Source organism: Diuraphis noxia, unplaced genomic scaffold, assembly GCF_037042655.1.
Source record: "Diuraphis noxia isolate RWA-SAM2 unplaced genomic scaffold, SU_Dnox_SAM2 contig0005, whole genome shotgun sequence".
NCBI lineage: Eukaryota > Metazoa > Arthropoda > Insecta > Hemiptera > Aphididae > Diuraphis > Diuraphis noxia.
The window spans coordinates 34,305,429-34,318,010 of record NW_028301715.1 but is presented as its reverse complement, the minus strand read 5'-3'; the positions used below and the strand labels follow the sequence as shown (position 1 = coordinate 34,318,010).

Here is a 12,582-nt window from a genome sequence, read left to right as displayed (position 1 = left end):
TCTCAACTTGCACGCCATTCTATTGTAACTCGAAATTGTTTTAAGTTACTTTTCTGGTGACGACGCCGACGTCGGACCGCCAACATAATTAAACACTTCGCGCATATCAAATAATTACGAGTAACTCGAATTGTTAAAAGTTACTTTTCTTGTGACGACGACGACATCGGACTGCCGACATAATTATTAATCTCAACGCGCACGCCGTTCTACTGTGAGTTACTCGAAAATGTTATGTTACTTTTCTTGTGACGACGACGACGTTGCACCGCCGACATAATTAATCTCAACGCGCATACCGTTCTATTGTGAATTTGTGAGTTACTCGAACTTGTTATACGTTACTATCCCCGATAACCATGACGACGATTGATTTAGTACAATATAATCCATGGCGATTGTCACAGTCGTTGCGGAGGACGCAGTCTATTAAAGATTCTAACATTTCAATTAGATAGCGAAGTAGATATGAACGAAAAACATCCTGCTTTCCGTTTAATCTTTTTTTTTATAAATCACATTATTTTTAGACTTCAATTCAGCAGTATCTGATGCGTTTCCATTTCAGCGTCGGAGTGCATACACGTCGCGGACTCTAACAAAGCCCAAAATAATTGATATTTAAGGTAAGTTTGTTTTAATACCAATTTTTTTGCGGCTTAATATTATAAAAGAATTGAGGTACACGTTCGTACACTTTTACAATGATGATGTTTGCAAATAGTTCTTCACCTATGTATTTGAAACTAAATCTACAATACCTAGGTACATTAAACATACTTTAGGTATATTGTGACTTTTTCAAAAGTTTTTTGTAACTTTAAATTATTAATTAATTTTAACTGTTAGTTTTTTTTGAAATTTGATTAAAATTGTTGTGTTATAATTTATATAATAATTAATTTAATATCTCTCTATAAAACCATTTGACCGATAATATTTTTATTAATGTTGTTACAAAAATCTTTACTATGGCACATTGTTCTAGTTAAAATGTCATCAAATTCTGAGTTTAGACCTTTCTTATGGTGTTCCTGAGCTTTTATTTTCCTTCCAGTTCTTGTCTTTAATACTATCATCAACATCTTCATTATCTAAATCTGTAAACAGAATACAAACTGTGTTATAACATAAAGTTCATATAAACACGAGATCAAGATAAAATTATTATTTACTGTTAGAGTCAGTTATTTTATCACACTAAGTTTCCATTGGCACCTACTAGCTCAATGAAATTTTGTGAACTTTCATTTGATTTGTTTGAATGTGTTATGTGTGATTTTCAATGGTAAATCGTCTTAAAAAATATTATAATAATAAAGCTTGTAAAAAATTGCAACTGTGTAGCTGCTAAGTACCTACTTACTGTTCTCATATCCATGTACTTATCACTGAAGGTGTAGTATTTAACCACCCAATATTACTTTATTTGTATTTTGTAATATTAAATTCCGCATTTTTAATACCTAGCTGTTAATATTTTCATAGAATAATAACACAATTAAATTAAAATTTAAGGTTCATAAGTTTTTGTACATTAGAAATTATCAGAAAATGATTAATAGAATGAATTACATTCGGTATTTATTAGGGTATATAATATTATACAAAATATATACAATAAGCCAACAACTGACATAGTATACCATATTATTACCTATTTATACATTATATTTATAATTCTTATTGCTTAAAAGTTAAACCATTTAAAATTAAATTAATTTTTTAGAGATTTATAGGTAAACCATTTTATAATTATTTTATATATTTCTTTTTTTTATTGAGCATATTCACATCGACAATAAAGGCCATTAGTTACACTTATTTACAATAATGATATAATATAATATGTAGGTACTGATGAAATGGTAAGTTATTTAATTAGTATAAAACATTTTTTTTTATATATATAAGATTGAACAATTTTGTTTTTCTTAAAAAATTAATTATGTCTAGGTTTTTTTCATGAATAGGTTATTTTATATTTTACGTAGGTTCCTAATTCAATAATTTATTAAAATTGCATTTATTATTTATTTTCTAAAAAAAAACACAATATATCAAAAATTCATAAATAATAAATTGGAATAATATTTTTAAATTATCGAAGTTAATAAAAATTTAATTTGAATTAAGACATTTCTTTTGTGATAAAGATTGGAAAATTTGTAAGGAATCTTGTATTAAATTTTCAAATCTTAGATTTAAAAAGAAAATTTTTATGAATTTCTAGCTTAAAACAATTTGCGAATTGTTGTAATTTTTACGTATTTTGTCAAAATTCAAAATTTGAATAATTATTAAAAAAATTGTGACTATTAATTTATTTTATTTTTCAACTGCTATTGTAACAATATGTTAAGAGCCTTGTATTAAATTTTCAAGATTTTTTACCCAACAAATAAATTTTTTTTCGATATTAATTTTAAAAAAAAACTAATAATTATCGAAAATTGCATTTACCTATGAATAGTTCAACTTAAGTCAAACATTTTCGAAAATTTCATGGTGGATAGAATATATTTATATAAACATTCGGTGAAAATTTCATGTATCAATGGTCATTCGTTTTAAAGATACATCAAAAATCAAATTGATTTTGTAAAAAACTGATTGTGCGTAAAATTTCCTGTTTTTCCCTTAATTTTTAGTTTGTTTAACCCGATTATTTAGAAAAATATTAAGAATACTTTTTTAACTCAATTGAGAATTAAACTGTATAATATATATATCACTAACATAAACATTTGGTGAAAATTCCAAGTATTTACATTGATTAGTTTTTGAATTACAACCATATAAAAAATTCGATTTGGTCGAAAACTGGTTTTGCGTAGAAATTCCCGTTTTTCCGTTATTTTTTTTTGTTTTTCCGTTATTTTTTTTTGTTTTTCTCGATTTTTTTGAAAACTGTTGGAAATGTTTACTTTTGACCTCTATAATGCACCAAGGATATTCACTTTTACATCGGAAACCACCACCAACGTTTGAAGTTGAAGCATTATTTCGACTAGTTATGCTGTACAGACACAAAAAAAAACACACACACATCATTGTAAAATCAATACATTCATCACTTCGTTCAGAATCTAAAATGAATAGGTCAGAAAATATTGTTGAATATTTAATTGAAATTTCAGAGATGGTATTCGTCAGTGAAGATTTGCCAACTAAATATCATATTCGTCGTGAAGCCTGAGTGAAATGTATTAACAATGTTTCGAAGATGAAGTTTTATAGTAGATTCAGATATTGGGTAAGTGATTTTCTATTTTTCAGTAGGTTTATTTTTATTTTATTAATTTATTAATTGATCAGAGGATAGATTACTTGCAATTTATAAATTATTCGTTTTGTAACCACTGGTGTAACACTATTCAAGTTATCAATAAAATCATGATAAAAATTAGGAAATTGGTCAGGTATAATGTTTAAAATTTTTTTTTTTAATAATTTCCTCAATGATATTTAAATATTTTTCCAATTATCAGGTACGATGACCTGTAGGTACTATAGGGCTGGGAGTGTGAGAGTGGGGGCAGAGAAGGATAAAGAGACAGGGGGGAGAGAGAGAGAGAGAGAGATAGTGTGAGGTAAGGTTAGATTAGGTTAGGTTAGGTAGGGTAGGTACTATAGTGACTTGTAAAGAGAGGGCGAGAGAAGGACAGTGTGAGAGGGAGGGAAAGAGGTAGATAGGATGAAGGATAAGGAGATAAAGTGAATGAGAGGGTGCAAGTGTGAGAAAAACGGGTAGAGGGGGGATGTCAGACGAGTGAGTGTGAGAGAGATAGGTGAGGGGGATGGTGTGAAAGTGATAGGGTGAGAGAGAGGTAGTGTCAAAGGGAGATGATAAGGTTAGGTGGGGGAACAGAACAAAAAGCGAGAATTGTGAGAGGTTGTGAGAGACAGTGAGATAGGTGAAGGGGAGGGCGTGATAGGGATAGGAAGAAAGAGGGGTAGCGGCAGAGAGAGAGGATAAGGTTAGGTGGGGGGAAGGGGAATAGTTAGGTAGAATAGTTATGTTAACAATTCTGAATATGTAGGGAAGGATCTTAAATTGCAAAGGTCACTCGACCCTTTGAGTGATACTACCAGGTTAGGTAAGGTTTACAACCTTCGACTATGGGATAGAATAAAAAGAGAAGGTTGGTTAGGCCGATTAAGAGGATGTCAGTGGAATTTTTTTTCTCCTAGAAAAAGAAATGCACTGACATCCTCTTAAGTGTTATCAAGTCAAAAAAGCTCTTGATTGTTGATTGTTTACATTATTATAAGTCTTGTAAAAAGTATGACTTTGTCATTACATATTTTGTTAAAATCAATCAAATGAATATTATTTTTAAAATAAAAAATTTCATTTTTATACACAAATTTGCTATTTCATTAAACATATTATAGATAATAGTCTTATTATGAAAAGTTATAAGGCGCATGATTGGAAGTAAAAGTTATAATTAATAAAAAACTGTAGAGCTAAGACTTTTATGTACTTATTAATAATTCATTAAATATACCCAGTTTAATATGCCTTAAAAAAAATTACATTATTTTATTACACTATAAAAATCCTAGGTTTATATATATATATCATGTGTCCCACAAAACAGGGTAGGTACACTTTACTACTTTACTAATCACTCATTACCCTTTAATTATACCCTGTATTCAACCATAAATTCCTATATGACTTAAAATTCTTTTAACTCATATATTTTAGTGGTATCCATACAACTTGGTTTTGTTGTTTTTGTGATTGGAGTAGACTTCCACTTTTTGTTTCCCATGAGTATTTATTTTTTTTTGAAAATTTTTTTATTTAATTTGTGCCCGTTTTTTACTATTTGTGGAATTTCATTCCTTATTTCGTTTAGTTCCTTTAATAATTTTTATATGTTGTAAGGCATGCTTTTTATGGTATTAGTATATCATCTATTGGAAAATAAGGTTCAAAATCATGCATTAGGAAAAAAAAAATGCTATAATTGGTATAATATGTTGTGCATTGTTGATAATATAATATGTTATTTATTATGACAAATTTTCGTGATTTCCTTAATTTATTTTTATTTATATTTTCTTAGGGTTCATTAATTGCTTTTGTTGTAAATGCAAAATTGATCTTTGGAATTTGATGGATTTATGTCATATATTCGTACCTAATTAAGTGATTTGTCGATTCCAAAGTTTTTATCGTTTGTATTTATGTTATTGTTATTTATGTTATCTGATAATTTGTTTTCTTTACCATTTTTATGTGATTTATCAAAGGTGAAATCTTATAGTTCGATATTATTTTTGAAAAAAAAACATTTGTTTGATATTATTGAAAAATTCATTTTGTCCTTGATTATGAACACTTATGTTAAGTAAACTTTGTTGTTTGTTTCAGTTATTTGATAATTGTTGTTATCTCTGGACATTTATTTTTTTATCATTATTTTTTTTTCTTTTCTATTTAAATCAGAATTATTTGTTAAATGTGGGCTATGAATTATATTCCCGATAATCTGCTATGGATTATGTTTTATTTATTATTAGTCATCGTTTGGACTACTTATTTTAATTTTATTTGTTATTAAATTAATATATTTATTTTGTTTTTATTTATTATTACCTAGTCATCATTTGGACTATAATATAGTTATAATATATTTTTATTTTATTTGAATCTAAACATCTCTGTGTTTAATTCTTTTATAAATAATGTGTTAATCTTCTTTGGATTATATTTTATTTATTATTATTCAACGCTTTGACTATAATTTTAATTTTATTTGTTATTATATTAATATATTTATTTGCTCTTTATTTATTTTAGTCATCATTTGGACTATAATATAGTTATAATATTTTTTTATTTTATTTGAATCTCAACATCTCTGTGTTTAATTCTTTTATAAAAAATGTAGAATTAATCTTCTTTGGATTATATTTTATTTATTATTAGTCGTCGTTTGGACTATAACTTTAATTTTATTTGAATCTAAACATCTCTGTGTTTAATTCTTTTATACAAAATGTGTATTATCTTTGGATTATATTTTATTTATTATTAGTCATCATTCGGACTATAATTTAGTTATAATATATTTTTATTTTATTTGAATCCTAACAACTCAGTGTTTAAATCTTTTATAAAAATATGTTAAACATTTCTGGATTTTATTTTATTTATTATTAGTCAATAGTCATCGTTTGGACTATATATTTTAATTTTATTTGAATCTAAACATCTCTTTGTTTAATTCATTTATAAATAATGTTTTAATCTTCTTTGGATTATGTTTTATTTATTTTATTCGTCATAGTTTGGACTATATATTTTAATTTTATTTGAATCTAAACATCTCTTTGTTTAATTCATTTATAAATAATGTTTTAATCTACTTTGGATTATGTTTTATTTATTTTATTCATCATAGTTTGGACTACCGTTAAATGCTACAACTTGGGACAGTTTTGAACTTTAAGCTTCCATAACTTCTAAACCTAGATAGCTACAATCTTGATTTCGGTGTCAAAAGTTGGATTACTCTTTGACACCATTATGTTATTTTTAGTGTTACCTAAGTACAGTTTTTTATTTTTTTTTATTTTTGTCCCAAGTTGTACGCAGGTTGCTACAACTTGGAGCAGTCTACTAAGAATGCTAAAAACCATGTTTCCGATACCAATTCCAACTTGGGACAAATATAAAGTTTAAAAAAAAGTTGTTCTGTAGTATTTAAAAAAAAAAAAATTCAAAAAATGTTAAATTTAACACATTTCTTATATATTTTTAGAAAAAAAACAAAAGAACAAATTCCAAACAAACTTAAACTTTTAACTTTTACTAATAAACCATTCTCTCCTTAAGGATAAAATATATATACATTAATATATATAAATATATATTACAACTAATTATAAAAAAAAATAGGTAATAAATTATAACAACATAGTTAAACAAATTACTAGGAAATCTATCTTGATTTTCAGACTCAAAAATTAAACATCAGTCTTATCATCAGTCGTATGTCCAGTGCAGTCAAAGGAAAGCCCCACTTACTTGCTGCTATAAGTCCATTAACTAGAGCTTTTTCGTCGACTTTTGTCAAAACAGAAGGATGGCCGACGTTTTTCATATTTTTCTTATTATGTTTCCTGCTTAAAGTTGATTTTGAAATGTTATACATAGCACTAATATCTCTGAGACTCATTTCACCACTAGAAACCAATCTTAAAGCGGCTTCTAGATTTTCATCTGTGTAAGTTTTATATCGCCTAGCACCCAACTTTCTTCTCACTGACATTTCTAAAAAAAAAAAATTATATGTACCCATGTCCCAAGTTATATAACATGTATAAATCATAAGCTATAAGGCTTAATATTTAATCAAATCGAATTTCGTTTTTTAAACTTAAAACTATACACATTTATCTATGAAAAATAAAGAATAAAAATTTGTGATATAAAGCATAGTTAATGACTTACCGATAAAGTTTGTAAGGACAATTAACTATTTATAAATAGTGAAAAACGTTGTAACGGTTCTCCATCGTTATGTTTTGTGTTTTGGGCTGTATTATCACATCGAGTTCATAGATAATCTTGTGTAGATGATTATATAAAAAAAAAAAGTAGGATATCTCAAATACAGTGCAGCTACGGCGAATAAAGCAAAAATAAATTTTCCTGTCCCAAGTTGAACGCATGACTCAAGTTGTATCATTTGACGGTATATATTTTAATTTTCTTTGAATCTTAACAACTGTGTGTTTAATTATTTTATAAAAAATGTATTAATCTTCTTTGGATTACATTTTATTTATTATTAGTCATCGTTTGGACTATTTATTTTAATTTTATTTGAATCTAAATTCTAAACATCTCTGTGTTTAATTCTTTTATAAAAAATGTGTTAATCTTCTTTGGATTATATTTTATTTATTATTATTCAACGCTTTGACTATAATTTTAATTTTATTTGTTATTATATTAATATATTTATTTGATCTTTATTTATTTCAGTCATCATTTGGACTATAATATAGTTATAATATTTTTTAATTTTATTTGAATCTAAACATCTCTGTGTTTAATTCTTTTATACAAAATGTGTATTATCTTTGGATTATATTTTATTTATTATTAGTCATCATTCGGACTATAATTTAGTTATAATATATTTTTATTTTATTTGAATCCTTACAACTCAGTGTTTAAATCTTTTATAAAAAATGTGTTAAACATATCTGGATTTTATTTTATTCATTATTAGTCATCGTTTGGACTATAATATTAATTTTCTTTGAATCTTAACAACTCTGTGTTTAAATCTTTTATAAAAATATGTTAAACATTTCTGGATTTTATTTTATTTATTATTAGTCAATAGTCATCGTTTGGACTATATATTTTTAGTTTTTTGGTTTGGTCTCCAGAAAATTTGGTTTTTTTTATTGTGTATAATGGCAGTATTTATTTTGTTAATTATTGATATTTTTTTTTTTTGTAGCCCGACATACTAGGTTGGTATGATATCAGATGAGCCCTTCCTTGTATGAGAATTTCATGATATCCAAAATTGATATTTAAAATAGGGATTTCCATTTAAAAAGAATGAAGAAATACATGACTTAAAAGAATTTTAAGTGATATAGGAATTTATGATTGATTTGTCTAGTTTGATGTCCAACATAGAGAATTGAAAGATATTTACAGGTTAATGAGCAATAAAGTGTCCCTGTTATTTGAGACACATGATATATTGTATATATTAAAAAATACATTTAAAAAGCTAGTAAAAATTTCATTTTTCTTTCATATTCAATATAAGTGCTAAGTGCTTGATTTTCAATATGCTATCAAAATATGCACTAAAAAAATTTAGAATTTTATCAAATAAGTTTTTAAATATGCTGTATACTACAACCTACCTAGAAATAAGCATACAATAAAACTTCCAAAAATGAAAAAAATATATAAAATGCATAAAAAGTCTTTGCTCTACAAAACATAAAATGTTTTAAAATAAAAATTTGTAATAGTAATTTGTCCAGATAAAAGAAAAACAACTTTTGAAGGTGATTAAGAGTTAAAAGAATTTCATTATGAAATTGAAAGCAACTTATATTACTAGTTTTTTAAAATTAATCCAAATCTCTAATACCGGAAAGAAGAAATAAGATCTGGTGATAGTTAATTTTTCTGAGACATACAATCATTATTAAATAATTATTTTAGTTGAGTGTTGGAATCTATACTAGTGTTAATCGTACCTATACATTTTCGACTAGTCTAATGGAATATTTAAATTTAAGATTTTAGAAAAAAAAAAAATTTTTGTTGTTCACAAATGTATTTATTACCTAGGTATTCAATATTTTAAGTGACATACGTGTTGTTGTTATTATTAGCTATAAAAATAAAAAAACATTCTTGAACTTGATGAAAAATAGACTTACAAGTACTAATTATCTCATATAATAGATATGGTTTCTATATGTTGAAAAAATAAATTTTGGACCTAAAGGTCAACACATCGACTGTCGTTGCTAGCTCTCGGATGGGCAACCACCTGGGTTCTTAGTGACGAATCCTCGTCTTATTTACATGTGTTTAAAACCAAACAGTAAAATCAGGTTATGCAGTTGATATCTTTGCCTCTGGCCTGGTATGTGCTCTGCATACTAGTCGAATACTGTATTTTGGGGTATGGTGTGGCGCGGTGGTTTGCCGTGGTTAAACATCGCCTGGCGTCACTAGCTCCTGGATGGGCGACCACCTGGGTTCTTAGTGTCGAATCCTTACCCCACAAACTCACGTGTTTTTAATCAAACACACGCAATATGGATATATAATTGCCGAAGGATTTGTTTAAAAAAAAAACGTTTTTTATATAATAAGAAACCAATTGTACATTGTTTAAGTCTATATGAGATTTTATACTTCATACTATAACTTTTTAATAATAATAATTATCAATAAGTATGTAATTTGAGATATTTTAGATGATTAAATTTTCTTCTGGACAATTGATCTTTGTCATAAAAAATGTACAGACACAGTTAAGTAAAGATTACCAATCACACAGCAAAATGTTATGTTGAAATAGTATTTTATTGTTGAAAAGATTGTGTAAAAATTTTTTTAGATCGTTTCATTTAAAAAATATTCAAAATCGTAATAATTCAATTTCTGGTGTTTAGGGTCGTATTTATTAGGTACCATATAAAAATAAAAATAAAATTACCATTATGGTACCACCTGACGTTCTTGGGCCCGGAAAAGCATGATAACTATAATATTAGTATGTCGGAAGGGGAAATAATTTAGATATTAGGTACACCATTACTGTAATAATATTACAAAAGTTGTTTTGCTTTAATGAGGATGTCGCACTTTCATTCTGTTCAACAGGACTTTTGTAAGTCAGAGACAATACAAACACATAAATCTTTAATAATTATTAGTTATTACTTGTATAATTTACATCCAATCATACTTGCGAGTTTAGATGAAATTTTTTGATTAGGACTTCATAAAATGTACTATGGATGTGTTAACAGAAGTTCCCCTCACGTATACTCATTTATGCATTCATCGCGGCCAGACACTCGTGGTCATATAAATATGTGCTTAAAGTTATGTAGACCAAAAAAATGGGCATGGCTCTATCCATAATATATTATCTAAGAAGCAGTTGCACCGAAGTCCTAAAAATCTAGTAGGGAGAAAAATATTTCAAGAAATTCAACATCTTAATAATAAGAGCTATTTCTAAGAGGTTAACAATCAAGAGAACAACTTGATAAGTAAACACTTATATCGGAAATCAACTAAGGATCTTTTTATTCAAAGTGTCCTAGTTAACCATCCGTTTGTCACGCGTTACCCAAATAGCATTTGTTTTTATACGATCATTCAGATTGATACTTATTAAACCCAGTGTCGTAGTCAGCCTTCCCGAGGGGTAATGAGTGTATAGTACTGTATACACTTTTTCCCTCCCCAAATCCTAACCCTGGCTACGGCACTGCCTTCCCCGCGGACATCCGGATGGTTAATTAAGTCATAAGGAGGTTGTAGAGGTTAGGTACCTATCGACAATGGTAAGTTGAGCTCAAGTGATGATAGATGACTATCATCACTGGTCGTAACCTTTGCAGAGATCTTTTCTTACTAACTAACAAGGTATTCGAAATTGTCAACATAACAATGAAAAATATTTAAAAATTAACGAGGAAAATATTAATACTACATTTATATTAAAATATTTAGCTTTTATAATGAATACTTAATACTTAAAATATTATATATACCTGATTAATTTTGTCATAATTTGGATCACGGTTTTAAAACCATATGAGTATAAGTGTTATACCAGTATTTCATATGAACTAATGTCAATCACAATAAATAATACGTCCTCTGATCATAATTTGTTCAATAAACTATAAGAAATCGAGTTAATTTTTGTGTTCACAATTTTTAAACTATATATTAGCCATAAGCCACTAAAAGAAAATAATTTCATCATGATTTATTTATCCATCTTTTATTTTTCTTGAGAATATCATTGTGTATTCTATGTTCATATTTTTTCCAAATTTCTTTTTTGATCCTTAAAAATCATTTGCCTGCGGGCGCCAATACCCCCTTTCCATTTTTATTTTCAAAATAAAGCTGTAGATTATTTTTGTGGAAACAATTTTTAAACTTTATTAGCCACATCCCAATAAAAAAACATAATTTTATCATAATTTAATTATCCATCTTTAATTTTCATTAGAATACATAGTGCAGTTTTCATTGTGTATTCAAAGACTATGATTTTTCCAAAATTTCTTTTTTGTTCCTTAATAATCATAAGCCTGCGGGCACCAATAACCCCTTTCAATTTTTATTTTTGTGACACAAATTTTAAACTTTATTAACCATATGCCACTAAAAAACATAATTCTATCATAATTTATTTATCCAACTTTTATTTTTCTTGAGAAAACATAGTTCAGTCTTCATTGTGTATTCCAAGACTATGATGTTTTCCAAATTTATTTTTTGATCCTTAAAAATCATTTGCCTGCGGGCGCCAATACCACCTTTTCATTTTTATTTACAAAATAAAGATCTAGTTTATTATTGTGGACACAATTTATAAACATTATTATCCACTTGCCACTAAAAAACATAATTTCATCATGATTTAATTATTCTTCTTTTATTTTTCTTGAGAATATATAATGCAGTCTTCATTGTGTATTCTAAGTTTAATTTTTTTCCAAATTTATTTTTTGATCCTTAACAATAATTTGCCTGCGGGCACCAATACCCCCTTTCCATTTTTATTTTAAAAATATGGCTCTAGTTTATTTTTGTGTGTCACAATTTTTAAACTTTATAAGCCACATGCCACTAAATAAACATAAATTTATCATGATTTAATTATCCTTCTTTTATTTTGCTTGAGAATACATATTGCAGTCTTCAATTTGGATTCTAAGACAATAATTTTTTTCCAAATTTATTTTTTGATCCTTAACAATCATTTGCCTGCGGGCGCCAATACCCCCTTTCCATTTTTATTTTCAAAATATATC

General features: G+C 26.9%; 1 protein-coding gene and 1 long non-coding RNA gene across 2 annotated transcripts in view; one reads left to right on the top strand and one right to left on the bottom strand.

The window, feature by feature from the left end:
* The window catches only part of LOC149055228 (uncharacterized), a 42,356-nt gene that overhangs the window by 27,365 nt on the left and 2,409 nt on the right, over positions 1-12,582 (top strand). The window lies entirely within an intron of this gene.
* Positions 6,844-7,537, bottom strand: LOC149055229 (uncharacterized). The gene is made up of 2 exons (XM_089229774.1): positions 7,475-7,537; positions 6,844-7,294 (listed from the first exon to the last, which is right to left on the bottom strand). The coding sequence occupies exon 2, from the start codon at positions 7,290-7,292 to the stop codon at positions 6,981-6,983; it is 312 nt and encodes a 103-aa protein (XP_089085900.1). The 5' UTR covers positions 7,293-7,294; positions 7,475-7,537; the 3' UTR covers positions 6,844-6,980.